Source organism: Chenopodium quinoa, unplaced genomic scaffold, assembly GCF_001683475.1.
Source record: "Chenopodium quinoa cultivar QQ74 unplaced genomic scaffold, ASM168347v1, whole genome shotgun sequence".
Lineage (NCBI taxonomy): Eukaryota > Viridiplantae > Streptophyta > Magnoliopsida > Caryophyllales > Amaranthaceae > Chenopodium > Chenopodium quinoa.
The window spans coordinates 4182298-4209568 of NW_018743977.1; the positions used below are offsets into that span (position 1 = coordinate 4182298).

The following is a 27271-nucleotide window of genomic DNA, read 5'->3' on the forward strand; positions in this document are numbered from 1 at the left end:
GTACTATAAGCTAATTAAAAGTTAAAAGAAGAGTTAAATATTTAAATTATAAATTAATAATTACAAAATAAAATAAAAAGTCTTTTTTTTTAAAAAAAAAATCTTTATAATTAAAAAAAATGTGACTAACCCGCAAACCGCACCGCACCAAACCGCATTTTGCGGTGCAGTTTAGTGCGGTTTGAAAAAAATTGCAAACCGCAATTTTGCGGTTTGTTGCGGTTTGTTGCGGTTTGGATCACCAAACTGCACTGCGAACACCCCTACTAAAAACCGGTTATCGTCCACGGTAACCGATTTTGACCTCCGGTAACCATGGTCAACCGAAGCTGAAAACCGGTTACCATGGTCAACCGGAGCTGAAAACCGGTTACCAGGTATGATTGATTGGCGGCCAAAATCAATTACCGTCCCCGGCAACCAATTTTCAGCTCCGATTGACCTCTTGACCTCCACTTGACCGGCCGCCTACTTCCGCGCCGCCGCCGTCACCAACTGCAGCTGGTAACCTCTACTATGTGATTGTGGTGGTTGTGTAAAAAAAGGTTGGTACTTGGGGTGTTTGATGAGAGAGAAAAAAAAAAGAGAAAAATGGGTTAGGGACTTGGGGTTTAGTAAGGGCAATAATAACCCTTTGCTTGAAATGCTGGTGGTTTTGATAAATTTAGATGGCAGTATTTAACACCCCCAGTTGTGAACAGCCTAAGCAATACATGAAGATTATTTGTGAATAGAGAGTATTTATGAGTAAGAAACGCGCAAATCACAGAATAATCTAAGCATCCAACTGATGAATTGAATGTCATCAAAGTAATGTTTGAAGCTTTATATATCTATGAAAAAATTTCATTTTCTTTGATGTTTCTATATGCACCGTACATATCACACTATTATATAATGTTTATGAATTTTAAATGAAATAATTTTGCATAAATCTAGAGCAAAATATATGGACTTGCGAAATTACAAAAGGCCGGAGACTTTGAGGGAGGACAGAGTAACAAAAATAAGCCAAAGCAACATGAAGTACCCACTTGTGATCCATGCCCAGATCCTAGGTCCGCCAAGCTCGGCACCAAACACAAGACGCCTCAGTACCAGAACTGATATACAACCTACTGAAGTGCAGAAAAACACAAGCAATGAAAAACTAAGACCCTCGGCACTTTCAATCCTCAATGGTTCATGATATGCAAAATAATTGTATGTTGTGTCGATTAGCCATGGGATGCCAATGCCCACATATATGTTCACGGAATTGCTGCAAAAGAAAATGGAAATTCAGATAAATGTTACTATGGGAGCAAAAGAGTCTAATGAACATGCAACATGTTACTAGGAAAATTTGAAAGTTAGTGAAAAACCCCATACAAAATGAGTAAAATAATGGTTCATGGATCTGGTCGGAGTGATCAATTTTCACTTCCACTTAAGAGACAAGACAAGTCATACTCATTTAGTTGTTCTCCAGCTCCAGGGTGAAAAGAAAATCACTCTATACAAGGGTCCGCTCTCCCTCATACCAAGACCCCCACCCAACCCGCCTCCACACAAACAAACATCTGGCCAAGTAATAAATTCTAATGTGCTAAAAGCTGCAACACTTCTTATATTTCTGCACCTTTGCTTCTTCTATATGACCTTAAAGCAGTGAAATCCAAGACAACCGAACATAACTATGTTATAATGCATTTGCTTGCTTGTTCTAGAAGACTAGGAAGATCTGTCTTGAAGAAACTATATATAGATCAAGCAGATTAAAAGGAAAAAAAGAAAACCTGCAGGTGATATTTGCAATAGCAGAATCAGCCGTTGTCTGACGCTCAGCAGCGATCTTGCTGGCCACTAAGTCTGGCCAAGAGGTACCCGCAGCCAACGCCGTAAAAGCAATAACATAAGCATTTAATCCTGTCAAACAGAATATGAGTCAAGAAAAATGGGGACTTACACTTGATTATGGCAATAGATACCAACCAATAAATCATTAAAAACAAGCTAACCTGTCACGCAGCTTATCATATCTGTGATCTTTGTCACTATGAAAGCTATACTACTGATGAAGAGTAGAGAACAGATGAAGGCTATCCATCCATGAGCAATACGATAAGGAGGCACAAAGGCAAACATGAACCTCCATGGTAGGAGAAGCAAAAACCAGATGAATCTGACCGACCTTAGAAAGATACCCTCCAGCTTTTTATGTTCAAACTGTCTCACCAAAACTTAAAAGTCAGTACATTCACAGAGCAATGACAAGAAGGCAGCCTGTTCCTACAAATGCAACAATAAGATACATACCAATATAGTTCCCTCCACAGACTAAATACAGTCCTAAAAGTTCATTTCCTACCTTATCAGTTATCGAAAATTCTTCTAGATACAAAGAAAGTTACAATTCATTTTGCTATATAAGAACAAGTATTTTGGTAATAAAGTTTATATTTCCAACACTCCCCATCCTAGGACTGTAATCTATTCGTGGAGGAAAATAGATGATAAAATCATTTTTCATGTCTAATAAGCTAGTTCCAAAAAAAAATCATTCAGAGGGTAGTTTATTGAAGATTCAGTGATATACAAGCAGAGATACAAGCAGAGAAGTTTAAAAGTTAGAGGGGGTGAAAGAATTGCCTTTTTGAATTTGTTCTATTCAATTGAAATAGACACTACATTTTGTTTAACCGTAAAGCACTAGATGTTAAATGGAGCCTTCATCCAGAAGTTTTTTCCTCAACATTAGTAATGAAATTGAATACTACACTTTTGACACATTGCTAAATAAATAAAACCCTCTATTGTCATGAAAAACAAAAAAAATTTAAACAAAAGAAGTACCATGAGTGCATCCACGAACTGTTGCTTCCAAAGTGACAGGATAGTGGCATTGTCTGATTTTATGTTTCTAATATCTTGTTCAGTGTTTGATTCAGCCACTTCATCTGAAGACAGGGCCTGATATGTACCTGAAAGTAATTCTTCAGAAAAGATCATCTAAATAAAAAGATACATCAATTTTTACTGAGGCTATACCGAGCCTTACACGAAAATCAACAGTAAAATTCAATTTGGCTTTGAGAGGCACAAGATGAACTAAGGAAACTCCTGATGTGTGTCAACATTACCTGTCTCATTGTCACCATGAATGGAAAAGATGTCGACAATGTTTCTGTCTTCATAATCAGCAGCAGAATTAACAGAGTCTTCTCCGAGGTTTTCATGTTTACACGGTGAAGCCTCTTCCGGAACCCACTCCTCAGGCCTCTCAGATCTCGAGCTGAATAGTGAATGATAGAGAAACGTCTTTATACCAAGTATGTCAGATAATACAAGCCAACAAGAGAGACAAATATTTTAAAACATAAACTTACAAAGGAAGAGATAAGTAAGGCCATCGCATGTCCTGAGCATATGCATTTAACAGCAGTAAGCCATATTGCAACACTGTCAAAGATGACTCCAATAGAGTAACTACATTGGGAGTCCAAACCTGAAGAAAGAACATTTCTACAGTATATTATTGTTTTATATCAATTACAAGTGCTTACATTAAGCTGAGGAAATCATATATTCATCACAAAGTGATTAAAGTATATCAGAAGCTTTTTGTTTTGCCAAGTGTTATGCACAACCAGAGGTTACATGCCAAATAATGCATGCAAATGTTGATACAATCACCTCAACAATCGCAAAGAAGATATGAGTTCTAATATTAAGTTCAAAAGACAAAGATCAAAGCATCCAGAAAGATGAACAAGGATTTCCATCAATTTACAACAAGAAAAGTCCTCCATGAAATTTTATTTTTGAAGAAGTATATACAAGAAAACTAAAAGTATGCCCAGCTAAAGAGAGTATAATGTATAGAAATTCATTACCTTCAAAATAATGTATAGCCATATGTAAGCCCAAAAGGACCAAAATAGCTCAACCAACCAGACTCCTATATCTGATATCTTTTTCAGTTCTCCAGCTTTCGGAACAACTACACAAACAGCATGGATTGGGAATAGGTCGAATGCAGCAGAACCTACTAGAGTTCCAGGGCCCAAGCCTACATAGTTACAAGTCAAGCTGAAGTCAATATTAAACATAAATAGAAGCAAGGAGAGAAACACAGTACAACATTTGAATGTTTTACTTATGCCATTTATTGTATGCATGCAAATTATCTTCTTCCTGTTCAAGGTGCTTCCATATTAGAGCTAAAACAAATTTCTTCATAATCTATTTTTGGAAGAACCGGTGAGACCTAGTTGCAGAGATATCACTTGTCTCTAATTCAGTTGATCAGTATACCAACTATTTTGATTATTAATCTTTGTAAAATTATAGTAGGATAGAAGAGAAGGCTAATCTCTAGCAAAAGAGCTATATATTGGAACATTATAAAGCCATGAAACCCCTAATCAAGTATAGCAGACACTGATATATAACAATAATACTATAATAGACTAGCAATATACCATTTGAAGCAACAAGATCACTGAATATCACAACTATGTCAGCACTAGAGAGTAATTAAGCACATTACAGTTTGATGTACAACTGAAACCAAATATATGTGAAAGCTGCAATTTAAACCAAATCATATAAAGTTATGGAGGTTTTTAGCTTTCTTTTTCTTTATCGGTGTTATCCATATATTAATGTAAAGTCTTACTCATGACATTTGACACCAAAAATACTTTAAAGCATAAGAAAAAGATAAACCTCCAGCATTAAGGCTTCCAAGGTTCCTTATAGCATCAATGGTAGCTAAAGATATCTGAGGGAAGCTAGTTCCGAAAGCCAGAAGAGCAATATCTGCAATTGCATAATTCCACACCTTCTCATATCTAACAATTTCAACCTTAGTCAAAGGATCAATTACCACCACTTTACGAGTCTGCTTAACTACATTCTCCATGGAGCGAAAAAATCTATCTGTAATGGCTGATAATCCGATGAAACAATAAGCAAGACCCATAAAGTACAAGGCTGTACGCAATTCATTTCCTAGATATGTTTCACTTCTAAAAACCAAATAGTCTCCGCATTTCTGATTGGCCAAAGCCGAGTCTACAAAAACTGTAAGATTATTGGAGGGCAAGGCTGCCATCTTTGATTTATTTGAGCAGCTATATCTAATAGCAAGACATCAGCAGCAACCCCAACAAACCATCAAAAGCCCCTAAGCTCCTACAACGTTGAAGGGGACATGAATCAATATCCAATGCACAAACACAAACACACAATGTGACAGCAGACAATCATATACAAACACTATGCAATTATCAGTTTATATTTATTTAGAATCTTATCATCGACGAAATCTAACAACCCGTTTGGTAGAAATTTAATTGTATGTACATTTGGAAAGAAAATCAATGTTCATTCCAATGACCATTCAAGATGACCCCTAAATAGTCTGTTTTTCTTCAAAAATGTCCATTCCCACCAAATACTACCTTCCAAGAGGTAAATGGAAAAAACAAATGCTTAGGGGTCAAGATTGTATTCCTATCAAGAGTATAAGTACTTTTCATACTAAATTACACATAAAATTCATTCCCATTATTGCAATTTATTACTCCGTACCAGCTACCAAACGGGCCGTAAGAACTTCAGATACATATAAAAGCCAACTGATTTGATATCTAAGCAATACGACATTATTCAAAAACTCATTACAATCATAAGTTTGTCTTTTCAATGCACTAACTAAGTCATAATCATTTCTCACTATTCTCAAAAACAAACATGAAAAAATACAAAAAATGATCACTCCTCACTATCTAACCCAACAAACAAATACCCATTTTAGGATTTGGCAAAATGAGCATAATTAGCAAAATGAGCACAAACAAATACCCTTTTACAACTGCATCGCCAAGGGAAGAGCGGATGGCGGATAGCGGATTGTGGAGGCCAAGGGAGGTTGGCGGATGTACAGCGGTGCCGAGAGGGTATGCTGCAGGTTCAGAGATCAAGGAGAGAGAAAAAAAAATGGTGGTGTGGTTGACTGGTTTTGAGGGAGCAAATCAATGAGAGAGTATGATTGTGAGTGGCACTAAAAGTCGTTTTGTAAATTATTGTGTGATACTTACTGTATTTGGTTAGGAAGTGTGAATCATGAAAAATTGAAAACACCGCAAATATCACACAATCCTTATCTCTTAAGATCGCTTTAGCTTTCATAATCTCCAATATACATATTTAAAACACTAACATTACGTAGTAACTCCATTGATGTAAACATGTAATTTAGAGGTTTTTTTTTTTTTTTTTTTGGATGAATAGATGGCCAAGCCCAAAATGACACTCCCTCGTCCCTTATTCCCTTATTTACAAGCCTATTTCTCATTTTTCATGGGAATTAAGAAACTTAAAGATTTTTTAAAACCCATGATTAGGAAGAACAAATATACATGTGGGGTTAGAGAGAGATAGAAAAAAATAAAAGGTACTTCCTCCGTTTCTTTAGTCACGTTTACCAATGCATAAATTCAACTATTAATATCTTTAATTACCGATAAGCAAAAATTATGAAAAGTTGATATGTTGAAAATACATAGTGATGAATCTAACAAGATCTCACATGACTATGTTTTTTATTACGTATAAAGAACAAAATACGGTCAAAAGAGAGTGTGAATAGTGTTAAAGTCAAAACGTGTCAACTAAAGTAGTTGATAATTATTGAAGAGATGGAGAGAGAAAGTGTTGGAAAATGATATCAAAAGTACAAAATATATATATATCGGTAAGAACTCATCCTTATATAAGAACACTAGTATATATAAGAATCAATCTAATTCGTAGGATTAGATTGAATTAAACGGTCAAGATTAAAAGAAATCAAGTAACAAAAAGTTGTCGTGATTTTCTCTCTCATCAATTTATCTCTCCTCAAACTCCCAAAATGCTCCATTATTAGAGCAATTTGAAAGAGTTTTCAGCAATTCCAGTCAATTTTTTCGCAATTTGGTAAATTTAATGTATGCTTGCTCAAGCCTCAAGCAATTTTTTGAGCGCTGTTGTGATTTATTTATTTTTCCAAAATTTTAAGGATTTTGTTACGAAATCGCATCAATATGTTTGATTGTTCGAAATTTCATCAACAGTTTAATTTCAGCTATTTTAGGGCTCGAATTTTCAGCGATGTTTTCGATTTTTTTTAGTGATTTTTTTCAAATTTGTGGTTCGAATTTTCAACTGCAATGTTATTTGATATTTTCAGAATTTTCAGCATTTTTGTGCTGCAATGTTATTTGATTTTGTACTGCAATTTTGTTCGATTTTGTACTGTTCTGAGGAATTTTCGATATTTTCATTCTTATTAAGTTTACCTTTGAAAAATATACAGGAAAGTTTGGTTTGGATAGTTTTTGTTAGAGTTCATATTAGATTGCAAATAATATTGAAGAATTTAGTGTCAGCTTAGCAAATTTAGTCACTTAGGTCCGTTTATGTGAAAATAAGAGTATTATGGTTGGTAAAAAATAAGGTTAGCACTTTTGTATTAGATAAATTTGCATCATAGTTTATATGGATGAACAGCCAATTCAACCATATTTTCCTCTTTTTGACTGATGTAATCACGTACTACATACTTTTTAGTAGTAGTTGTGTTGCGTAATTTCACTAATTTGTGAGCATGTGTTGGGTAATATGTGAGTTATGTGTTGTAGTAGTAATAGGGGCATTTGAGTTTCTACATGTGATTGTTTTCCTCCCTTCTATAGTTCTATGGGAGGGATGGTGATTAATATCAAACGGCTAAAACCTATTAGCTCAAGTGGTAGAGCACTATGTAAATACATAAAGAATGTAGGTTCGAATTCTACATAGGTTATCTTTATAAATAACTAAAAAAAACTTTAATTTAGAGCATAATGTAATAATTTAGAAAATAAAAAAAAATTTAGAACATATGGAAAAAAAAAATTAGAATATAGGCTCTGAACATAGATTTAGAACATAGGAAAAATTTAAAACACAAGATAAAAATTTAGAATATATATATATATATATATATATATATATATATATATAATGATAAATAAATAAAAAATAAAAAATTAGAATATAGAAAAAAATTTAGAAAACAAGATAAAAGTTTAGAACATAGACAAAAAAATTTAGAACATTGGAAAAAAATAACATGGGATAAAGTTTAGAACACGCAAAAAAATAGATAGAACATGGGCAGAAAAAATTTAGAACATTACAACATAGGTAAAAAAAAATTTAGAACATAGGGAAAAAAATTTAGAAAACATAAGGATTAAAATATTAGAACATAGGTAGAAAATTTTTTAGAAAACATAGGATTAAAATATTAGAATATAGGTAGAAAAAAATTTAGAAAACATAGGATTAAAATATTAGAATATAGGTTGAAAAAAAATTAGAACATAAGAAAAGGTTTAGATCATAGGAAAGATAATTTAGAACATGAGAGAAAATTTTAGAACATATGCATTGGAAAATTTAGAACATAGACAAAAAAAATGAACATAGGAAAAGTTATACAAAATAGGCAAAAAAAATATAGAACATAGTTAGAATAATTTAGAATATAAGTTAGAATATAGGCTGAAAATTTTAGAACATAAACTCTATACTTTATGTTCTAAATTATATACTTTATGTTCTAAACTTAATAGCTTATACTAAACTACATATCTTATGTAATTTTCTGCATATATACTTTAGAAGAAAAAATTTAGAACATAGGGAAAAAAAATTAGAACATAAGAAAAAATTTAGAACACAGGAAAAAAACTTTAGAACATATAAGTTTTAGAACATAGGAAGAGAGATTTAGAATATAAAAAAATATTTAGAACATAGGCAAAAAATTTTATAACATAAATTTTATACTTTGTGTTCTAAAATTTATATTTTACTAGATTAGGTCCCGTGTCATACACGGTAATTAATTTCACTTTTGTTTATGATTCAACACAAAAATTTTAAAAAACAAAAATAAAATATTGTGCATAATGCATGTGGACAAAATATATAACCATAGTATTTTTATTTTTTTTTATGTATATAAAAAAATGAAACATGAAATATAATGATGACAGAGTAATTAGACAAATAAGTTTAAAATTTTAATGATAAATTGATATCTTTTTTTTATTATTATTAACTAAATAATTAAGTATTTTAAAATTATATATTAAACAATATGGGATTGTAACAAAAATAATTACTACAATGTATTTGATACAATTTAGGATAGTGGAAAACATATCTAATTTGTCGTGCTTTTGATATACATAAATAACTAAAAATTAAAAATAAATCAAATAAGATTGATATTGTAAAAAAAATGCTATTAGGAAGTCGTTTCCTAATAAGAAATTAAAACATTTTGAAATTTCTAAATATATGAATAACAAAAGAAGGCTTAGGAAATAATAGTAATAGTAATAGTAATAATCAAGTATGAATCAATTACTTCTAAAACGCATAATTTTTTTTTTTTTGTTACAAAATTACTGCATATATAGTATAATATTAAAGATTTGAAGGAATAAAATACTGCATAAGGATAGGGAAATAATATATACTCCATATATATACAAAGTAATAGACGTTAGAATAGTATTTTATGGAATATATGTGAATTACATATATATATTTTGTTTAAGTAAGTGAATGATTTGGTGAACATTTTTAGTATATTTTACAATAAGTAGTTGATGTCACCGTGGAAAAAAAAATTAGAGGAAAAAACAATACCAAATTGTGACACGTGTTATTTCTAGAGTCGATTTCTTCCTAGTGTCTGTTTTAATGTTGTTCGGGGTACCCTTGTTGATGTTTACTATTGGTCAGGGATTTCAGCTAGAAAGGAGGTGGACATTGGGTTGTTTGGAGGGAATGACGGGGCCCTCAAACCTGCAGATGTGTTACTTTATTCCTGGGATCGTGGTCGCGATGTTTGTGTAGACTTAACAGAGTCTTCTCCTTTGACACAGTCAGGGCTATCTGACTTTATTCTTGGACGAGTTGTGGCTGATGCGACCCATCGGAAGCGAGTCAAGTACGAATCCAGTTTGTCGAGCAATTGGATATGGCTTCCTTCCTTTCTCTTTCTCTTCACTTGGGGAATTAGAAAGGGAGGTTGTTGCATTGCTGAAGCGGATCCAAAAGTTCTCAAAGACTCAGGACATTGGGGCACGTGCTGCTGCTCATATCTTCACTAGGATAGGTTTTACTATAGCTAGAGGAGTGGGGGCCCAGATTGTATCTCGGCTTCCCACTAATTTTTTATAGGTTGTATGACTTTGTCTATTTTTGAGATATAATAATAATAATAATAATAATAATAATAATATTTACTTCTTCCGTTCTTTTTTACTTGATTCACTTTAACTTTTACACTATTCACCACCCCTCTTTTGACCGTCTTTTGTGAATAACATGTAAGGAAAAACATATTCATGTAGGATATTTTTGAATTTGTCTCAATAAGTACTATCATAATATATAACTTTTATAATTTTTACTTATGGAGAATTAAAGTTATTGATCATTAAAATTTTGCATTAGCAAGCGTAATAAAAGAAACAGGTTAAGTAAAAAAGAACAAAGGAAGTACAATAAAAGATATGGAAAATATGTGAATCACAAATACATATATTTTTATTAGGAAAGTGAATCACAATCAAATGATTTGATGAATATATATAAAGTATATTTACATTAAAAAGTAAAAAATTAAAAAAAAAAATAAAGAAATAAAGGGGATAATAGTTTTGGAGGGAAAACACAGTACCAGGAAGTGTCATTCCTAACGTCTATTTTAGTATTATGTTATTGATTATATTCTAAAGTTTATACCTTTTGAAATTACATATTTTATATAATTTTTTGGATATATACTTTAGAACATTTACAAAAAACTTACAACATATTCAATAAATTTTAGAACATGTGTTAATATATACTTTAGAAAATTTTAAAGCCTATTAGCTCAATTGATAGAATGCTATATAAATGTATAGGGAATGTAAGTTTGATTCCTACATAGGTTATCTTGAAAAAAAAAAAAAAAAAGTCAGTCATAAATAGGACGAGTTATATCTGTGTGACTTGGTGGGACTCGTGGGAGATATAATGGCAGCAACATTTATAACTAGGCCACTCGTTCCAACAAATTTTTTAGGAAACTACTACATAAGTTGCAATGCTCATTAGTAAACCAGCAATGTAGTATGCATCTTACTACTTAATCTCAGTTATTAAAGCATCATTAGTTGCTAATCATACAAAATCTCGTCTCTACATTACACAAATGAGCCTACGTGGGATTCGAACCCATATTTTTTGTGCTTTTACACAATGCTCTACCCATTGAGCTAGTAGGCTTTTATAATATGAATCCATAAGCATTGCCAATTAAGTAGAGAAAATATAGACTAACATAATTTACTTGCTCAAATAATATGAATCAAGACATTATATTATGTACAACACAATTTGGATTAGACCGCCTTCTTAATTAATTATCTTATGTGATAGTAACAACGGTCAACCAAAAGCAAAGACTAAAAAAATACCAGTATACCACTTTGTTTCCTACAAATTATATTGGTAGCCAGAAAGGGTGCATTGATGCATACTACTTGAGATCAACATACATAACCTACCATATATACATATGCAACTTTGGCTCTAAAGGCTTTAAAATAAGCTAGGTGGCCAAGGTCCTAACTGCTTTAAACTTCAACTTTTGAGTGTTACGACTTAAGATTATATGCTATTATAGCTAGCTATGCTTTAATACTTTTCTTATTGTGTTCTAATTATTTTTACTTAGAATATCATGAATAATAATTACATAACTAAAATAAAAGCAAAAAAACTAAAATAAACCTGAATGACAAAAATCCTGTTTTCGAAAACACAAAATGCATCAAAATCAGCAAAATACCAGTATAATAAATCAGAAAAAATATCAGTAAAATAAAACAATCACAAATATTCATCAATACAACAATATATCATCAAAATATAACAATAATCGCAAAGAATTGAAAAATCTGATGAATTAACGAAAAAAAAAACGAAGAAATATCGAGAAATCAGATGAATTAGCGAAAAACATCAAAAAAAAATTAAACGAAAAACTGACACAATGACGCAAAAAAATAAAGAAAAAGTCGCCAAAAGAAATTCGATATAATCGAACAGAAATTAAACAATAATCGCAAATAAAACTGATGAAATGAAGCAAAAAAAAAAAAAAAAAAAAAAATTAAGGAATGTACGTAATTGAACAGAAATTTAGCCAAAAAAAACGAAAAATAATTGATCATAAGATTGATAAACATCAGAAATACAAAATATTGGAAATAAAAAAACAAATTAGATTAAAAGATTGATAAACTTATAAATTTAATTTCCACCAACATCAAATTGGGAGAGAGGAAAAATTAGGAGAGAGAGTTGGGATTCTGGGAAGTTAAAGAGAGAGAAAGCTGGAAATTTTTTTGATCCAAATATTATGCGTGAAAGGAGGAATGGGAAAGGGGTATAAAAATACATAAAATTACTAAAATGTCATTACTACAGCTGTATTTTTGGACGGTTAGATCAGAATTAATTAACGGTCCTGATTTGTTCTTATATACGAAGTATTATGGGTTCTTATATAGATGAGGGTTCTTATATTAGTCTCCCTATATACTTCGTATATATACTAGTATGTATCCCGGGTGAAGCCTCGAGTTCCCTCCGCAAGTCTGCTATACATATCCTTACGTTTTAAAAATCCTTATCACATTAATTGGCTACTTATAAAATGATAATTATTTTCTAAAAAGCATTATCACTAATGTGTAAATCTATCCACGTTTGAAACATTTGTTGTTTTAAATGTTCATAATTGGATGAGTAATTTAATTTCACTGTCTCATTGACATTTAACAATTTGAACTCCTAGACTTTATTCAAATCCCTTAGAACACTACCAATGGTGAGCTAAAAATTTGCTCATGGGCATTTTGGGTGGGCATAAAATTTGCTCATGCATTACAATGGTGAGCAAATGAGAAAAAGCCAAAATATGCTCATGAGCATTTCTGAAAATGCCCAAGACTTAGCATTTTTTAAGATGAATAGTGCTCTGGTGGGCCCCACAATTTGCAATGGTTATATTTTTTGTAATGCAAATTCTGAAATACATATTTATTAAAAAAAAAAATTTAAATTACCAACGGTTATAAAATTTAATTCTCTATAAATAAACATGCATTTTGGTATAATTTCAGAAATACCATAAATCCTCCATATTCTTTATTTTAACGATAAATACGACACAAATAAAAAAAATAAGTAACACAAATTTAGACTAGTTTTTATTTATTTGGAGTAATATTGTTAAGATATAAATGAAATTAATAAATAAAGAAGTGTTGTGTAGGAGAAAAAAAGTAATTGTGGGGTATTGAAAAAGTAAGAGAGAGAGAGTAGTGGGCAAGCATTTTTTTTGCTCACCATAGGGAGAGAAATTGTGAAAAAAATTTGCCCATGGACAAAACAGATTTGTTGAGAGAGAAAGTGGGTAGAGAGATAAAGGGTGGGCATTTTTTTTGCTCACCATTGACAGTGGTCTTAGTCCGAAAGTAAGTCTTTGGCTCTTAGACTCTTAGGATTTTTTTTTTTTTTTTGTTGAAAGATGATTACCTATTTATCTAGAACTTTCATTCATTCTGACATAGGATACAAACATTGTTTATTCAATATTAAAATAAAATTTTATCTAGCTATATTCCAAATTTTAAAACATATCATTGATACAAACATTGTTATATAAGAATGAAGTGTATATCCCTTTTGATTAGGATATTTTGACATACGATACCATTAATTTTTGTGATAGCGCACTATATATATTATAGAAATATACACTATATATGAGAAAAATATTTATGTTGTTCGAATTTTCTACTCATAGATTAATGATCACTTGACTATCAGACTTGTAAAATAGAAAATATAGTACTACTGCTTTTTAAATAAGCCTCAATCTGTTTTATATAGTTTTCTTGTATATATATATTCTTATATAAGTTGGATTAAAATAAATAAAATTATGTGTGATCATTTCTTAGGTTAATTCTTTGTAATTAACTCAATGGGAAGTGCCTACTTTTTGTACGTATTTTATCTATAACTAATACTAAAGTATGTAATTACCGCTGACATCACCACTGTCATGTGTCAGCTTCTTATTAAAATAATTCCCTCCAAAATTATAAATGACATCATCCTTTTTTTTTCTTCTTCTCCTTTTCAAGATAAAGCTAATGTTTGAATAGGTAGATTAATTTTCCTAAAAGCTTTTATGACTAAATTTACTAACTACAAAATTCTCTTTTGTTTTCCTTCTTTCCTCCTATATACAACATTTTTTTCCACTCTTCATTTTATCAGAATGGTATGAGTTTGAATTTTCTTCTCTTTATAAATTCTCCAAATTTTTTTATAATTAAAATAAAAACCACTAAATTGATATAATGCTAACATTATTTCATATATTTAATTTGATTATGAAGTTAATTAGAATATTTAACATTTTTAGCTCAATTTATCTAATAAGAGAGATCATTATTTATTATGTTTTTTCTTAAATTATTTATATTGCGCACATAAGAGCAAATGCGTTTGCTAAACTATGCATTGTACGGAACTAACCTAGTTATTAATATAGAGGATAATATGAAATTCCCTCTTTAACTAATTCTGCTTGATTAATCTGATCCAATGTCCTTCAAAATAAAATCCAATCCAATGTCGCATAGTATCTAAAAATTTATTGCTATAATCCTTATTGTACTTCAACCTACTAATTGTACCTACGGAGTATACTAAAATATACCCTTATTACTAAACTTATGTCCTAATTCCACCAAATTTTTATTTTTTATTTTTCATTTTGTTTTGAGGAAATTTTTTCATTTACTCACTTTTGTCATAACGTAGGAAACTATGGGCTAAAAATAGATTTATTAAAAGTTATAGATTATTATTGAAAATTAAACTTTAACCAACGATTTTATCCTAAAAATCTATCCAAATTTTATTGAGAATAAAACTCTAAACAAACTTTTTTATCTTACAAATTCTATCTAAATCTATCCAACATTAAAATTTTATCCTAACTCTATCTAAATCTATCCAAAATTAAATTATTATCCTATGTGTCATACTAATAATTAATTATCGACTACATGGCATGACACTTGGCGTAAAATTGGAATGCCAAGTGTCGCTGTCTTGTAACCTGACTAAAAGTTTATATATATATATATATATATATATATATATATATATATATATATATATATATATATATATATATATATATATATATATAGAGAGAGAGAGAGAGAGAGAGAGAGGAAGGCTCATATAAGAATCCTCCTCTATATAAGAACCCATTATATATAAGAACTAATCTGGACCGTACAATTAGTTTGATCTGACCGCTGAAAATAAATGATTAGTAATGGCATTTTAGTAATTTTCGTTGTTCTTTTCCCTTTCTTTCTCCTCATTCACGTTTCTTCTTTCCTTTTTTTTTGGGCTTGGAACATTACAGCTCTCTCTCTCCTCTCATACATTACAAATTTACAACTCTTTCTCTCTCCTCTCATACATTACAACTCTCTCTCCTCTCATACTTTTGGATGCAAATTCCTTCAAGAAATTAAGGTTTGTTATTCAATTTTTATAATTTTGATTATCCTTTTAGTTAATTTATTTATTGATATCTATTTTTTGCGAATTTTTGTTGAATTTTTTTTATTTTGGCGAATTTGTGTGAAATTATATTTTTTCTAATTATTTGTGGATATGCAATTCATCAATTCGAAAATCAGCAAAAATCTGTTTTTTTTTTTCTTTTTGCGATTTCATCATTCAGTTTATGTTGATTTTATCTTCTTTTTTTTTTTTTTTGCGAATTTTCTTGAGTTTTTTTCATTAATTTCATCAATTTCGATTTTTCATTTCCAGAATTTTTCGATGTTATATGTTTTTTTGTTTTTTTTTTCCGACTTTCGAGCAATTATTTTCTGTTTTTTTCGATTTTATCTGTTTTTTTTTGCGAATTTTCTTCAGTTTTTTTCATTAATTTTCTGTTTTTTTTTTGTTTTTTTTTGCGATTTTTCATTTCCAGATTTTCTGTTTTTTCCTTTGCTTGAGTTTTTTTCCAGATTTTTGATTTTTAATGGATTTTAATTTCTAGTTGCTTTTTTGCTACAATATGTGTTTTTTTAAATAGGTTTTTGCATATTGATGGATTTAGATGGTGTTCAACCTAATTATCCTTCTTCTTGTGTTACTCATTCAGGTAATTTTATTGTTTTTAATGTTTTAAATTCAATTTACTTACATGTTCTAAAGTTTCTTTACTATGTTCTAAAGTTTATCGGTAATGTTCTAAAGTTTTCTCTATATGTTCCCATCCGAATGATAAGCGCAAATGCCATGTTCCGTTGCCTGTTAAACTCCTTTTAGAATGCAGAATACATCGGAGTATGAAAGAGTGGTTGATGAAGGATTATAAAAAGTAGTACGTGTTAGATGCTTCATCCAAATATACCATAAATGTACCAATCGCAATTGAAATCTGCTACTGACACTGTATATTTTCACATGGAATTGAATGTGTAGTAGTGAGTCCTAGTGATAAGGGTAAACGACAACACTAATTTAGAATTGTCATGAGTAACATCTTTATGAAATAGCAGAGATATTTTCACAAGCTATGTTAGAGTGTAGAGTCTATAATTTGCAACCCCACACATGCACTTGCAAATCACTGATTTAATATTTCTTCACTAGGCTTTTCAAACTTTTTTGAGATTGTTTGTTCTCTGTTGGAGCACTGTTTAGTACTACAAACTAAAATTAGATGGATTTTATCCACTATTTTTATTTCTTAACATGACTATATTGCTTGGCCAAAACCAAATACGGAGTATAATTCAAGTAGTGCAAAAAATAACATGAGCTAAAATAAAATATTATGGTACTAATCTGAGGAAGTTAAATAATTTGATAAATAAAAAATATCTAATCCATTTTAAATAATTTGTAATGATTCAAAGTAAACTGTGGGTAAACAATATCGATCATTATCGGATAATGCCACAACAACCTCAAGGCTCGTCTTGGAGCTGGGCATTGGGGGCTTGGGAGTTGGGAATGCTACTTTATCCTAGCAATCTGACATAGGGATAGTTGATGCATGTCACTGCTACTGGAATCACCGAACCATGGCCCCACCAATCTGACATAGGGAGTAGGGAATCCTACTTTATTTTTATATTCTAAAACTTTCATTCTATGTTCTAAAGTTTACCTTCTAGTTTTAAATTTTACTTTTTATGTTCTAATGTTTACTTTCATTGTATGTTCTAAAGTTGACCTTCTAGTTTAATTTTTTCACTTTATTCTAAATTTTATTATGTATGTTATAAAGTAATTCACTATGTTCTAAAGCAATATGTTATAAGTATGTCCCTAATTTACTATGTTCTAAAGTTTATCCTTGATGTTCTAAAGTTTTCTCTGTATGTTCTAAAGTTTTCTATGTATCTTTCTCTTTATATTATAAAGTTTTTTTTTATGTTATAATGTTTTCTTCATATTCTATGACTTTCATTGTATGTTCTAATGTTTACTTTCATGTTCTAATGCAGTTGGTGATATTTATCGTACTCCAGAGGTTGTTGGATCATTTAGCCCTGGTGGTACCACTAAGGAATGGATTCCAAGTGTTCCCGAGGAGTTAAAACCCAGTTTGGGGATGATATTTAAAGATCCTGAAGAGGGTCTTAGTTTTTATAAAGCATATGCAAATGCCGCTGGGTTTACTTCTAGGAAATCTACTACTAAAAGGAAGAAGAATAACAAAGATATAATTGCTTTTCAATATGGAGTTTGCAATAAGGAAGGTTTTAGGGCAATAAGAAAACCTATTGCTCAACAAACAGTTTATGAAGAAGGAAAAGTTCGTATTACTAGGAAACGTTTAGTCACTCGTGTAGGATGCAATGCTCACATATGTATGAGATATGATGCTGGAAAGTATGTTGTAACTCATTTCAAAGAAGAACATAATCATCCTTTATATACTCCAAGTTGTGCAAGATTTCAGAAGGATAATAGAAAAATGCATATTATGCATAAAAAGTTGATTGTTGATAATTCAAAGGTGATTTATTTTTATGTACTAAATAATGTTTTTTTTGTTTTGATTTACTATGTTCTAAAGTTAATTCTTAATCTTAGTAATATATTTTTTTTTTCTAACAGGTAAATGTTGGTCCTGTGAGGTCTTATACTATGATGAAAGAATTAGCTGGATCACATGATAATGTTGGTGCATCTAAACAAGATTTCAAAAATTTTTATAGAGATTTGAAGGCTTTTATTGATGGATCAGATGCCCAAATGTTTGTGGATAATTTTCAAAATAAGAAATTGCTCTGGAGTGCATTTTTTTTTTCCTATGATGTTGATGAAGAAGATAGACTTTGTAGAGCTTTATGGGCTGATCCTATCTGTCGAAAAAGTTATGCACTTTTTGGTGATATGGTTTCTTTTGATACCACATTCAAAACAAACAGGTGATGTTTTAAATATAAGTTTCTTTCATAATGTAATTAATATTTTACTTTTACATATTAATTTTTTAAACATATGTTCTTATATTCTAAATATCATGCCTTGTGTTCCTAAACAAATATCCATCATGTTTTGATGTTCTAAACAGATATTCTTTATGTTCTAAACTATGTATGCCTTATGTTCTAAACATATATTGCTAATGTTCTACCTTATGCTTTAAAATATATCCATCATGCTTTTATGCTTTAAACATTATGCTTTTGTGTTTTACACTTTATTCTTTATGTTCTAAACTAATATCCATCATGTTCTAAACATTATGTCTATATGTTCTAAAGTTTACTTATAAGTTTTTAAAGCTACATTGTATATTTTTAGTTTAGTGTTTATGTTTTAGAGTAATTCATTATGTTTTAAAACAACTATATTACTGCCACGTTTAATAATTAAATTAAATTACTATCCTCTAAAGTTTATCCTTAATGTTCTAAAGTATACCTCTATGTTCTACAATTTACCTCTATGTTCTAAAGTTTACCTCTATTTTGTAACATTTTCTGCATAAATAATTTGTGTATGTTACAGATATAATATGATCTTTGGTCCATTTACTGGAGTTGATCATCATAAAAAATGTGTTACTTTTGCGGCTTATTTTGTAGCTCATGAGGATATATCATCTTTTGAATGGGTTTTCAAAACTTTTCTTAAAGCAATGGGAAATAACGAGTCTGTGTGTTTGATTACCGATCAAGACCCTGCAATGAAAGTTGTTGTTCGTAATGTTTTTCAAACTACAGAACATAGGTTTTGTATGTGGCATATTATGAAAAAGGTGCCTGAAAAAGTAGGTCGGGCGATTTCCCAAGACACTGATTTCTTGAAAAAACTGTGTTCATGTGTTTGACATTTAGAGATTGAGCCGACAGAATTTGAAGAAAAGTGGAACAAAGTTATTTCAGAATTCCATTTGAACGATCATGAATGGTTGGCATACATGTACAACATACGTGATATGTGGATTCCAGCGTATTTCAGAGATTTATTTTTGGGTGGCATTATGAGGACCACATCTAGATAGAAAGTGAAAATAATTTTTTCACTATGTTCACAAATCCCCATCTCACTTTGATTGAGTTCTACATGAGGTAATAAGTAATTGTCTATATATGTTCTAAAGTTACTCTTTATGTTCTAAAGTTTTCCTTGTATGCTCTAAAGTTTTCTTTTTATGCTTTATAGTTTTACTATTTATTTTATAACTCTCTTTTATGTTTTCTTTTTCTCTTTATGTTTTAATAATATTTAGATCATAATAAACATGTCATGTATATTTATATGTTCTAATGTAATTCACTCTATGTTCAACAATTATCTTCTATGTTTTAAAGTTAATTTCTATTTTCTATAGGTTTGAATGTGCATTGGATGCTCAAAGGAACACTCAAAATAAAATGGATAATGATTCGAAGAATAAGCGTCCGGAGTGTAAGACTCCAATTCCTTTAGAGAAAGATGCTTCTGAATTGTTTACAACAACAATTTTCTATGAATTTCAATATGAGCTTGAAATTGGATGTTTTAATTGTGGTGTTGAGGAGATGAAGAAGGACAATGAGCTTTACATTTTCAATTTGAGGGAAGGAACTAGAAGGAGGACTTTTGATGTTGTTTTTGATCCAACTACCTTTGATACCAAGTGTTTTTGTAAAAAATTTGAACGTGATGGTGTGCCTTGTAGGCATATGATTTGGGTGTGGAAGGCAAGGATGTTAGAAAAAATTCCCAAGGCCTACGTTCTAAATAGATGGTGTACAATGGCTTATAAGAAGCCCATTTTTGATTTAGAGGGTAATGTGTTGGAGGAATGTATTAATGCAGTAGATAAGAAAATGTTATTAAATGATTTGTGGTCTGAAATTCATGCTTGTGTGAGTTTAGTGCAAAACAATGAAGATGATCTTAGTGATCTTGTCAAAAAACTTCGAGCCATGAGGGTAGATTTGGAACAGAAGAAAACAAATGGAAGCAACAATCTTTCGAGCAAAGTTAAAGACATTGAAATGCTTATTGGAGCTAGTCTACCTTCTAATGTTTTAATCAAACCTCCTAAAATTTCGAAGAACAAAGGCACGGGGGTTCATGTTCCAAATCAGGTCAATGTTCCAAATGATGTCCATGTTCCAAATCAGGTTCATGTTCCAAATTAGGTCAATGTTCCAAATGATGTCCATGTTCCAAATGAGGTTCATGTTCCAAATAGTGACAAAAGAATGAAGAGTGACAGAGAAAAGTCTATTGAACAAAGTCAAAAGAAGAAGAGATTATGTAGAGCATGTGGGGAGCTTGGTTATCATGATAGTCGTAATTGCCCTGGAAAAGTCAAGTGATATTGTAAGTAAACTTTATTTTTAATTTTCTTATGTTCTTATGTTCTAATTTTCTAAACTTTAAGTTTTAAGTCAAAATTAATATATAATTTATACTTTGTGTTCTAAATTAATATTCTTATTTTCCAAACATAATCTCTAGTGTTTTAAACTAATATATATGTCATGTAATATTATTTTATTATGTTCTAATGTAATCCATTTAATGTTCTAAAGTTACTTTCTAAGTTCTAGAGTTACTTTCTTTCTATGTTTTAAAGTTTATTATTTATGTTTTAAAGTAATTCAATATGCTCTAAAGTAACTATGTTCTAAGCAAGTTTAGAACATAAAGTTATTCATATATGTTCTAAAGTAATTCAATATATTCTAAAGTTACTTTTCTATAATGTTTATTCTTTCTGTTTTAATGTAATTCAATATGCTCTAATGTTAAGAACATACAGTTATTTATTTTGTTCTAAAGTAATTATGTTCTAAGCAAGTTTAGAACATAAAGTTATTCATATATGTTCTAAAGTAATTCAATATGTTCTAAAGTGTTTTCTCTATGTTCTAAAGTTACTTTTCTATGTTCTAAAGTGTTTTCTCTATGTTCTAATGTTTATTCTTTCTGTTTTAGTGTAATTCAATATGCTCTAATGTTTAGAATATAAAGTTATTCATTTTGTTCTAAAGTTTTCCTTTATATTTTAACTTTTCTCTTTATGTTCAAAATATTTTCTTTATATGTTCTAAAGTTTTCTTTATATGTTTTAAAGGTTTCTTTAAATGTTCTAGAGTTTTTACTCTATATAATATCATGTGTTCTAAACTAATAGAAATGGCATGTTATAACATTTTTTAATGCTAAATTATGTGCTTATGTTCTAATATTGTTTTATTTTTTTTCTTTACAGGTTGATGAATATACTATTAATCCAGTTGCATGAGATGTTATATATTTAGAAACAATATCTCATTTACTAGCACGTAAAATATTATTCATGTAATTCTTAAAATATAAGAACTCAATTTATTTACTTTTAGAAACAATATATTTTTATTTCTTTTTTGTCCAATTATTATTCAGAGTATCTCTACTAGTGTTTTTCTTATCAATTTTTATGTTAATTAAAGTTGATTATAATGTTTTATAACATCTCCTGTCTTTTCATCTTCCCCCCTTTTCGTAATAATAAGTTGTTTTATTAAGTCAATTTGAACTACGAGTAATGATAGTACAAGCATTTTAGATACCTTTATTAAAGAGCATTTAGTTGAATCTTGCTTTAATCAACTTTTATTTATTCAAGTTTCTTAACATTGATTTACATATGCCTTCTTAGATATGCACTAAAGAGTGTATGCATTGTATTCAAAAGGAAAAATAAAGCAAAAGTAATGGATTAGAAGCAGCCAGTTTAGAACATAAGCAAATACTTTAGAACATAGATAAAAATAATTAGAAGATTAGCAAAATCAATAATTTGGACATGTAATAAGAAAAAAGTACAACATAATAAGATATAATTAGAATCAAGTTACCAATTGAATGCTTTGGAATCTTGTTACTTTGGCCGTTGTCATTTCTTGTTACTTTTTTTTTAATTTTCTTATGTTCTAATGTTCTACACTTTAAGTTTTAAGTCAAAATTAATATATAATAATATATTCTAATACCCTAACTTTATAAGCATATAATTATTAAAACATAATCAAAAATACTTTAGAACATACCCATATAATTTAGAACATGAATATAATTTAGCATATAAGTTTATATGATATATTTTATATTAAAATTTTAGCATTTAATATGATTCAACAATATATTTCTTGTAACAGGTAAATACATAGAACATAAGAAATTACTGTTATATTCTTTGCAAATATCTCTCTACAAATATAAACTTAAGATCTTAACAATCATATATCCATTTTGTTCTCCTTTGACCACTTTTTTGATCTCCTAATCACTTTGTTCCGTTCTTCATTTACTTCTGCTGTTATTATCTTCCCACAATACTCCACTCTTAATTTTTTCATTTGGTCAAACTGCAAAAAAAAAAAAAAAAAAAAAAAAAAGAGTAACTTTTAGAACATAAACAGAAATACTTTAGAACATAAGCATATAATTTAGAACATGAATATAATTTAGCATATAAGCATAAATAAATATAATAAACCATAATATATCTAAACAATAATCAAACCAAACCACAACACTAAAACCATAACACCAAAACCATAAACAAAACTAATTTAAAACATGTATCTTATGTTTTAAACTTACATTGTCTAATTCTAGTCCCGAATTCCATAGTTTTACAGATTCTCCTTCATATGTTTCCATGTGCTTCAATAGGAACACTCCACAATCATGTTTGTTCTTATTGCTCTTCCATGACATACTCAAGTTTTTTGTTTTGAAGGAGGATACAAAGTCACTCTTTATATTTGAGTCAATTGAGTGAACGAAATCACCAAATGCATTCAACTGAAAAATTGGATAAACTTTAGAACATATAAGGTAAACTTTAGAACATAAAGAAAAACTGTAGAACATAAAGGGAAAACTTTAGAACATATAAGGCAAAAGTTAGAACAAAAGTATAATTAAAAAAATGTAAACTTTGATGTCTTACCATTAATCTATGGTAATTTCCATATTTATTTTGAAAAGGAATATTTGGTGGAAGAAATCTGTTGTCAATCAAATCAAATGTTCCTTCCACAAAGTTGACACACAGCAAATAGTAGTGATCTGGTAAAACGACCGGAAGAAAACCTAATAGATAAACAGAATTAGAACATAGATAAGCAAAATTAGAACATAAGCATGCATTTTAGAACATAAGCATATAGTTTAGAACACAAGCATATAATTTTTATAACATGTATTTTAGAAAATAAGCTTGTAGCTAAGAACATGTAGTTTAGAACATAAGTAAGTAGTTTAGAAGATAAATAAGTAGTTTAGAACATAAGTAGATACTTTAAAACATAGATAAAAATAATTAGAACATAAACAAAACCAATAATTAGAACATATAATAAGAAAAAAGTACAACATAATAAGATACCAAGTTACCAATTGAATGCTTTTGAAGCTTGTTACTTCGGCCGTTGTCATTTCTTGTTGCATTCTATCAAACAAAGCCTTCATTCTATCATCTTGCCTTTCATTTGATTTGAAGTATTTTTTTGTACAACGTATGAGCTGAAAAAGAAAAAGAATTTAAAACATAAGTAATTAGAACATAGGTGCATAGTATAATCTATATGAGAAACAAAAAGAATCTACTCTTAGAACATAGTTATAATTTTAAGTTCGAAAACATACATAGCATTCAGTAGTGACAAAGAATCTACTCTTCTTGTCTACACCACGTCTTTTATTTTCAAAATTCAATAGGCAAACATAAGCATCCACAACATTGTTCAACATGTGCTTAGCTTCTATGAGACTATGAATCTCATCTCTCGTAATCGTTGTCCCCATGTTATCAGCATACAAAAGCTCCCTAAAATCAGAAAAATAAAATTCAGAACATAAGCATGTAGTTTTAGAACATAAGCATGTAGTTTAGAACATAAACACATAATTTAGAACATAAGAATATAGTTAGAACATAAGTACCTATTTTAGAACATAAGCATATAGTTTTAAACATGTACTTTATAACATAATCTCGTAGCTTAGAACACGCAGTTTAGAACATAATATATAGCTTAGATCATATAGTTTAGAACATAAGCATATAGCTTAGAACATAAGCATATAATTTTAAAGTTTTAAAGTCTTACTTATTATCTCCTTGAGCAAACGCATACTCAGCTACCTTTCTATTGTCCACATTCTTGAAAAGTTTTTCATGTTCAACCATGAAAGGTGAACGCAAGTACATTGGAAGCTTATCCTTTCCTCTTTTTTTCCGTGTCTTTTCTTCTCCTTTTTCTTCTCCTTGTTTCCTACTTAATTCAATTAAAAAATATCACATAGATAACAAAAACCATAAGTAAATCAAACCAAAATTTATTGATAACAAAAACCATAACCAAATCAAACCAAAATTTATTATTACCAAGTTCTAAATTAAAATTTAACTAAACCATAACCAACATTTGTTTTAAAGTTTAACCTAACTTTTCTAAATATTTCTAACCTAAAGATCTAATGTTTACAAAATGATTACCCTTTCTTGTTCTCATTTTTTTCTTCTTTGTTCTTCTCTCATTCTTGCTTCCTTCATTTTCTTTCTTCTCCTCTTGATTCTCCTCTTTTTCCTCCTTTTTTCTTCTTCCCCTTTTCTTCTCTCTTCTCCTCTTGGATCTCCTCTTTTTCCTCCTTTTTCTTCTTCCCCTTTTATTCTCTCTTCTCCTCTTGGATCTCCTTTTTTTTCCTCCTCTTTCTTCTCCTCTTGCTTCTCTTCTTTTTCCTCTTCTTTCTTCTTTCTCCTTTTCTTCTTTCTTCTCCTCTTGCTTCTCTTTTTCCTCTTTTTTCTTCTTCCCCTTTTCTTCTCCTCTTGCTTCTCCTCTTTTTCCTCTTCTTTCTTCTTCTCCTTTTCTTCTTTCTTCTCCTCTTTCTTCTCCTCTTTTTCCTCTTCTTTCTTCTCCTCTTTTTCCTCTTCTTTCTTCTCCTCTTCATCCAATGTAGGTGGATGATCTGGATTCAGAAAAGCACAATTTAGAACATTTGCTGTCACTTCTTCGTAAGTGAGTTCTGCTTCATTATCTTCTTGATTTTCTGGGACATCAAACCATAAGTAGAAAACAATAAGGACACAACATAGAAATAGTTGGAAAAATTTAGAACATTAGAAATAACTAGAATATAACCAGAAAAATTTAGAACACAAGAAGTAACTTTAGAACATAACTAATTTACAACATAATTATATTATTTAGAACATATGCACATAATTTAGAACATAATCATACAATTTAGAACATATGCACATAATTTAGAGCATAACTAATTTCGAACATAATCATATTATTTAGAAAATATGCACATAATTTAGAGCATAACTAATTTAGAACATAATCATATTATTTAGAACATATGCACATAATTTAGAACATAATCATATAATTTAGAGCATATGCACATAATTTAGCACATAATCATATAATTTAGAGCATATGCACATAATTTAGAACATAAGAAAGTAGTTTAAAACATAAGCATCTGATTTAGAAAAAATTTAGAACATCAGAAATAACTTTAGAACATAACAGAAAAAATTTATAACATAAGAAGTAATTTTAGAACAAATCTAGTAATATTAGTTCAAAAGAAAAGAGTTTGAAAATAATGTAAAAACTACCAACTGCTGGTGAGGGGGTCAATAAGTTGAAACTTGGAGGAGTTATATCAAAAGATTGCTTCTTTTTTGGAGGAATTAGGTTTTTTTTGTGACTCCTCATTCCTTTTCTCTTTCTTCTCAATTTTTTCCTCCTCGTTTCTCTCTTTTCTGTCCTGCTCTTTTTCTTCTTCTTTTGATCCCAAATCTTCATAGCAATTACACCATAAAAATTAAGTATTATAGCAAATAGCAAAAAATAATTAGAAAATAAAAGTAACTTTAGAACATAAGAAATATATACAATTAGGAGACAACCTAGAAATAGTTAGAATATAAAAAATTAAGAATTAACTTTAAAGCATAACCAGAAAAAATTTAGAGCATAAGAAGTAATATTAGAACATATCTAGTAAATATTAGTACATAAAAAATGAATTTGAAAATAATGTGAAATTACCAACTACTGGTGAGGGAATCAACAAGTTTTTGTCTTTATTCTCTTCATTTCTCTCTTCTTTTTTTATCTTTTTTCTCTTCCTTTGATCTCAAATCTGCTTAACAATTAGAACATAACTAATAACATTTAGAACATAATCATATAATTTAGAACATAAGCATGTGATTTAAGCGCATGTTTTAGAACATAAAAAGTACTTTAAAACATAAGCATCTGATTTAGAACATAAGTATAATTTGGAAATTAAGCATGTACATGTGAAATTACCAACTGTCGGTGACTTTGGTGACCTTGTTTCCTCGAATTTCTTCCATGCCTTATCCATAACTATATCCAATTCTTCAATAAATGCCGGTTCATCGAAGACATGTTGATCTTGGCTGAGTATAGAAGGGCTTTTCTTTTCTTCTTGGTTCACGAATGTCTATAAAATAAGAATTATAATTTAGAACATAATATGCATAATATTTAATATAAATTTATTATACTTT

The 27271-nt window shown here is 29.6% G+C and overlaps 3 protein-coding genes and 1 long non-coding RNA gene across 4 annotated transcripts; 2 read left to right on the forward strand and 2 right to left on the reverse strand.

The window, feature by feature from the left end:
* Positions 1 to 795: 795 nt before the first annotated feature.
* LOC110689840 (magnesium/proton exchanger-like) lies at positions 796 to 6226 on the reverse strand. Its single transcript, XM_021866673.1, has 9 exons — positions 5851 to 6226; positions 4711 to 5178; positions 3876 to 4051; positions 3369 to 3487; positions 3123 to 3274; positions 2836 to 2963; positions 2001 to 2208; positions 1779 to 1908; positions 796 to 1261 (listed from the first exon to the last, which is right to left on the reverse strand). Exons 2-9 carry the CDS (start codon positions 5096 to 5098, stop codon positions 964 to 966), a joined length of 1599 nt encoding a protein of 532 aa, XP_021722365.1. The 5' UTR covers positions 5099 to 5178; positions 5851 to 6226; the 3' UTR covers positions 796 to 963.
* Positions 6227 to 16203: 9977 nt separating this feature from the next.
* Positions 16204 to 18660, forward strand: LOC110689937 (protein FAR1-RELATED SEQUENCE 5-like). The gene is made up of 3 exons (XM_021866761.1): positions 16204 to 16357; positions 17712 to 18226; positions 18328 to 18660. Exons 1-3 carry the CDS (start codon positions 16303 to 16305, stop codon positions 18643 to 18645), a joined length of 888 nt encoding a protein of 295 aa, XP_021722453.1. The 5' UTR covers positions 16204 to 16302; the 3' UTR covers positions 18646 to 18660.
* Positions 18661 to 19234: 574 nt separating this feature from the next.
* LOC110689913 (protein FAR1-RELATED SEQUENCE 5-like) lies at positions 19235 to 21964 on the forward strand. Its single transcript, XM_021866740.1, has 4 exons — positions 19235 to 19421; positions 19557 to 19671; positions 20054 to 20834; positions 21932 to 21964. Exons 1-4 carry the CDS (start codon positions 19235 to 19237, stop codon positions 21962 to 21964), a joined length of 1116 nt encoding a protein of 371 aa, XP_021722432.1.
* Positions 21965 to 26854: 4890 nt separating this feature from the next.
* On the reverse strand, positions 26855 to 27100 carry LOC110689938. Its single transcript, XR_002504974.1, has 2 exons — positions 27048 to 27100; positions 26855 to 26874 (listed from the first exon to the last, which is right to left on the reverse strand). It is a non-coding gene; the product is annotated as an uncharacterized LOC110689938 (long non-coding RNA).
* Positions 27101 to 27271: the final 171 nt, after the last annotated feature.